Consider the following 6,296-nt stretch of genomic DNA (forward strand, 5'->3'; position numbering starts at 1 on the left):
AAGTTGGCAACACTGCACATTTCATTTACCGCAATCTTAAAATGCTGGAATCTCACATAAATTTGGAAGCAAGGGTGCCCTGATTTCCACCAACATTAAGAATTACGTTCAGTAGGCTTTACTGTAAAACAATATTTAATTTTTCACGCTCGTGTGATTCAAGCTTCCCTGGTGCAACTGCGAATTTTACATCAGTTTCAACCCAAGGAGACCTGCGGCATTCTGTAGTCTTCAGCCGGTCTCAACTCTCAAGATGTCCGTGCTTTCTAGTGACGTCATCGCTTAAGCCGACCTTAATCCGCGCGTGTCGAGCACCCGCCCTTTAAGACAGTCGCGCCCAGGGGTTATGCGCGCGCAGCTAAAAGTGGGCTTCACACGACAAGATGGCGGCCGCGATGGACGTGGATACCCCGAGCGGCGCCAACAGCAGCGCTAGCAAGAAACGCTTTGAAGTGAAAAAGGCGAGTCCGAGTGCGAGTGTGTCGAAGGAAAACGATCCTCATGTCGTCTACGTGAAACGTTTTTTGTCCAGCATTTTTAATAAGATGCGTTATTCTACGTAGCTTTACAATCGAGGTTCAGCGTCAGGGGTTTGCCTATATAGTTCGTTTTTTCTTTAAATAATTGTTTTACGATAAATATCACTTAAGGTTCTATACATATTTATGTTTTTTTCAGCATGTTTTACATTTTTTTATGGGGGGGAGGAGGATACGGAAAACACAGTGGTCGCAGGTTATTGACGTTAATGATAACTCCGCCCCTTAACATTATTTGGGGGAAAAAGAATAAAACGTTTGATTGTTCATGCAGGTAATTAGTCCCCTCATTTTCATGTTTTCCTTAATCGATGGAATGGAATTCCGATTGCTTTTTAAGACGTTCCTGGAGTTGTCATTTCTGATTATGTGTTATCCTTGGACTCGAGAAACTAAACCAGCAAATGCAGTCGTTGTCAGGTACTCCCCCCTATAGCTCGGTGGTCTTTGGGACCAGATCATTTTTTTAGACTTGTTAAAAATGTATGTTTGTAGTTTATGTGAGATCAGTTTGCTTAACGACCCAATCATTTTCGTATCTCGTCTAATCCAATCAAAATTAAGACCTGAGGAAAAATGAGGTGTACGTGTGACCAAGTTATCATTTGAATAGCAAAAATGGAGGCCGGGGTGGGTGTTGAGGTTTCTACGAAACGTCACTGATTGTAACCTTGACGCATTCATGTCTTATTCATAGTTTTCAAAAGTTTTTTAAAAAATGAGGCACGGTGCTATAACTGATTTATACAAGGAAAGTGGGTCCTTTCAGTCATTCTGTACCATTCCATCCATGTTCTAGTTAGATTGTGGTAAAGAAAACCTGTATAGGCAAAATCAGGCTTATGGCAAGAAGATGACCAGTGCATTCAGGTTATCTTTAAAAGAAATACTCATTTTGTTAACGTGGTTATTGGATAGATGACTCTAGTTTATAGGTGGCATAACAGTATGGCATCAGTTATGTACAGTGCGGTGTAGTGGTCAAGGCTTTGGACTTCAAACCCTGTGGTTGTGGTTCAAATCCTGCTAGAAGTCATTGCACCTGCCTGTTGCTCCAATTCGAAAAACAAAATAAATGTAATCATTTGTATCTTAAATGTTGTAAGTTGACTTGGATAAAGGTGTTTGCTGAACAAGTAAAACATTTAATAATACACTGAGAAATATTAATAACAGGAATACTTCAATATTCTTGCATTGATTCAAAGGTTTCCCCTTCTTAGGGACAGATTATTAAGAATGGTACTTTGTAATCATCAGAGTGTCAAACGTCCAAATTACTTGTATGTTCTATAAGATGAACGTGGGAAATAATAATCTGTAAGTGTTGGTTTTTTTTTTGGTGCCATTTAGAAGAAATATTTAATGTTGAGCGTTTGTTATTGATTGCTAACTGTTTCGATTACTACTTGTAACAGAGCCATTTTTTTGTAAAGCTAAAATTGGTGGGGGTGCCGAGCTAAGATCAGAAAATGGAACGAACTTTCACAAAACTGAACATGTCATTTCTCAATGTCGTCTCCACCCTTCTCAATGCACTTGTGCCACACCAGCCCGGAAGTGCCCGGATCCCAGCAGAATAAAAGGTTTTGTGCACGGCTTTCTTCACTGTCTGTCTTGAATCGACGACCACCCAGATGGTTTTTTTTTAGTGGTCCAAAAAGGTGGAAATCACACGGTGCCAAATCTGGTGAATAAAGAGAATGTGGCAATACGTCAAGACAAGCCTTGGTGTTCTTAGCAGTGTGTTGGCGGGCGGGCATTGTCCTGCAGCAAAAGTACCCCTTGAGACAGCAGTCCTCTCCTCTTGGATTGAATAGCAGGCTTCACTTTGTTCTCCAGCAAGTCACAATAACGAACTAGTGACTGTAGTACCCCTCTGCATGTAGTGTCCTACAGTAACTCTGGTGCACTAGTTGTTGTGAGGACAAGACAAAACCTTTTCTTCTGCTGGAATCCTGGTACTTTCAGGCAGGTGTGGCACAAGTGTATTGAAGGGTGGACACTACACTGAGAAATGACATGATCAGTTTTGTTAAGGTTCATTCCATTTCCTAATAAGTCCCATTTTCTAACTTTAGCCTGAATCCCCCTTGTACAATGAAATGTAACCAGAGCGGATTCCTTAACACATAATGGGAGGCATATTCTGCTTCCTGGTGTGTGTTTTTTATTTAAACTCCTGGCACCCTTATTCAGCAGCTTCACCTCAGAATAATATTCATGTAATAAAACATAAATAAAGCACTTCAAGTATTCATATATTCAATTTTAACAAGTGGAGGGATAGTGTCTTGAAGGCAAGAGACTAAATAAGAAATTCAAAAAAAGTAATGAATAATACTGATCATTGTTTTAAATGAATATTCATATTGTGAATAACTGTCAGTCATTCTCCAACCCGCTATATCCTAACACAGTGTCACGGAGGTCTGCTGGAGCCATTCCCAGCCAACACCGGGCACAAGGCAGGAACAAACCTGAGCAGGGCAGGGCACACACACCCACCAAGAACACACTATGGACAATTTAGGATCGCCACTGCACCTAACCTACATGTCTTTGGACTGTGGGAGGAAACCCACGCAGACACGGGGAGAACATGCAAACTCCACGCAGGGAGGACCCGGGAAGCGAACCTGGGTCTCCTAACTGCGAGGCAGCAGCGCTACCCACTGCGGCACCATGCTGCCCTGTGAATAACTGAATAAACATAAATATATGGTGTCTGATTACTCGGAGGTAAGTCAACGGCATTTGTTCTTTTTGCAATCAACTTGAATAGTTTAGTGTCCTGATCAGTGCTGGTTCAGTTCTGTAGTGCATTCACTTAAGGCATCCTTGCCTTTGCTGCATTAGTCTTCATTTAGCAGTGCATATGTTCCCTCAAAAACATAAGGCTGTAAAGGATTGTAGGCCTGAAACTGGACTTGAGTCAAGAATTCGACACAGAATGTAATTATTGGCCACACTCACTCTGGTAGCCATCTCGGTTGGGTTAAATAATCGATTCCTGAAGATGTCCGTGTGGAATTAACACATTCTTCATTTTGGTTGTGGAACATTCTAGCAAAAATTCTTAATTTTTGTGTCATTCATGTACTAAAGCTATCTGTATTTGTGTTAACTTATTTTTAAAATTTGTTTAATCACACTTAACTTTTTTTTTATAACCACAATGATGTGTTCATCCCTTCTAATGTCTGTGAAATTAAAAACGTCAGTTACCTAGGGAGAAAGGCAGGGAAGGTGTCAAGTTCAGTGTAGAATATTTTATTGTATATTCTTACTAATGCCAATAAAAGGAATTTAATATATTTTAAAGGTAATTTGTTTATATATGTTGTGCTGTCTGGAGCTTCTGTTTCACTTATTTTTAATTTTTTTGTTGCAGTGGAATGCTGTAGCACTTTGGGCTTGGGATATTGTTGTGGACAATTGTGCCATCTGTAGGAATCATATAATGGATCTTTGTAAGTATTATTCTGTATTTATGATGAGCACTTAGCAGTTCCATTTTAAACATTTATTAAGAGTGTAGAAAGAGAGAAGGCCATGGGTATTTGTGTGTTCTAGAGTTTAATGCAGACATACTTTATAATGTTATTGTTTCAACTGTTAAATCATGGCTGCTTTTCTGAATTTTTATAAAACTAGTTTGAGCTGATTTACATTTTTAATTCTAAACAGAAAATATTAATGGTGGTTCAGTTGTAAAATTTTTGTTATTTATAAATTCTATCACTGTTTGAAAACTTTACTTATCGTAGTAGAGTGTTGTACTGTGTTAGCCATTATATGGATGCAATGACAAGTCAAGCAAAATGACACCTTTTATTGGCTAACTAAAAAGATTACGTTATGCAGTCTTTTGAAGCAGGTCAGACCACCTTTTTCATTCCATCTTTATTTCTCCATTGTAATGACAACAGCAAGTGCTAAAATATTAGCCACAGTCAACTGATGCTTTTAAACGAAACCTAAAAACTTATCTTTTTAGAAAGGCATTTTGTTAAATTATTTCTATAGATTATTTTGTTAATTTATTCTTATTTTGTAGTACTTTTATGATTGTTAAATGTAAAGCGCAATATAAATAAAATTATTAGAGGGTTATTAAAGTTATGACTTACATTAGGTATGGAATGTTATAGACAATTAACTAATTCTGTAAAATATATACATTTCTGTATTCTACTTGCGTTAGTTTTTAAGAGTTTGTTTTATTAAAGCAAATGTAGGCATTTTACTTAATTTAAAGCTATTTCCTGAAATGTTAGGGATCTGTGTTGGCAGTTTGACGGTTGCTGGTTCGAATCCCATAAATTGAAGTGTGGTACTGAGATGTCAGCCGCTATCCATGCATGCTCCTAACCCATTTCCTGAAAATGTTTTATTCGGTTGCTTTTTTAGGGAGGCGTGGATGTTTGTAAAATTATCAAGCAAGAGATTTTTCTTTATGCTTTTACGTTTTTAGAAACTCTTTACTCAAAATGTAAACCGTTTAATGCTAGCTGTTTTAAAAGCCTTGTTTTGCCAATTTGTCATCAGGTATTGAGTGTCAAGCCAATCAAGCTTCTGCTACCTCGGAGGAGTGCACAGTTGCATGGGGAGTATGTAATGTAAGTGCTTAAATCCAGTTATATTCCCAAAGAATATAAGGGGGGAGGAGTTGTGGCTCTGAGGCTAAGGATCTGTGCCGGTATCCTGAAGGTTGCCGGTTCGAAACACTGCCAAAAGAAATCCTACTCTGCTGGGTTCTTGAACAAGGCCCTTAACTTTCAATTGCTCCAGGGGTGCTGTACAATAGCTGACCCTGCTCTCTGACCTCAAGGGGTATGCGAAAACTAAAAAATTCCTAAATACAAGAAATTATATAAGGCGAAATAAAGGAAAAAAAAAAAAAAAATACAGAATCCTTTTGATTTTTACTTTGCTTTTTTCTTACTGTTTAGCATGCATTTCATTTTCACTGTATTTCCCGCTGGCTGAAGACTCGACAAGTCTGTCCTCTGGATAATCGGGAGTGGGAATTTCAGAAGTAAGTCAAAAAAAAAATAATTTTTAAAAGTGGAAAAAAATGAAGTCCTCTAATCTGAAGTTTTTTTTAATCAATCTCTTACTTCACTATGTTGAACAATGCATGAACTTAATTTGTTACCTAAGTGTTTAATACCACTGTTTGTAGAAGTGACACATGCTTTTTTTCCTTTTCCACCAGGTATGGACACTAGATGTGAAGAGCCTATTTATGAATGTTACTTATTGCTTATAGACTGCATTTAATTAGATACTGATTCCATTGTGGTTAATGTTTGGTTTTGATTTAAAAAAAACTTTTTTTTTTATTTTAATAAAGAATTCCCTTACTCCTTAAACCATTTTCATATATAAATCTAGATGGAATAATTTACTTTGTCTGTAGTGGGCTGTCATGAAACATGATTAAAATTTTTTCAATCACTTTAAATAGTTAAATAAGCAGACATGCTTCAGATTTTATCATTTGGATCTAGTAGAGTTGGACTGTTACTTGGTAAATTTCATTCTAGCGTCAAACCCCAACAAAAAAATATTCTGGCTTGTAGTGCATAAAGGAAGCCCAACAAGGAATTAGTTATATATGGCACTCCATTCATGAATACTTCAAAAGGTTGTCTAAAATGCTGTTTCAGTTATCTCAAAATGACAAAGTGTTTAAGTACTCTTAATGACTAACACTTCAGATTTTGAAACTTGACCCCAAAAGTCATGACA

The 6,296-nt window shown here is 37.5% G+C and overlaps 1 protein-coding gene across 1 annotated transcript; it reads left to right on the top strand.

The window, feature by feature from the left end:
• Positions 1–339: 339 nt before the first annotated feature.
• Positions 340–6,025, top strand: rbx1 (ring-box 1, E3 ubiquitin protein ligase). Its single transcript, XM_039765502.1, has 5 exons — positions 340–461; positions 3,934–4,012; positions 5,091–5,161; positions 5,495–5,580; positions 5,761–6,025. Exons 1-5 carry the CDS (start codon positions 384–386, stop codon positions 5,771–5,773), a joined length of 327 nt encoding a protein of 108 aa, XP_039621436.1. The 5' UTR covers positions 340–383; the 3' UTR covers positions 5,774–6,025.
• Positions 6,026–6,296: the final 271 nt, after the last annotated feature.

Source organism: Polypterus senegalus, chromosome 10 (assembly GCF_016835505.1).
Source record: "Polypterus senegalus isolate Bchr_013 chromosome 10, ASM1683550v1, whole genome shotgun sequence".
Lineage (NCBI taxonomy): Eukaryota > Metazoa > Chordata > Cladistia > Polypteriformes > Polypteridae > Polypterus > Polypterus senegalus.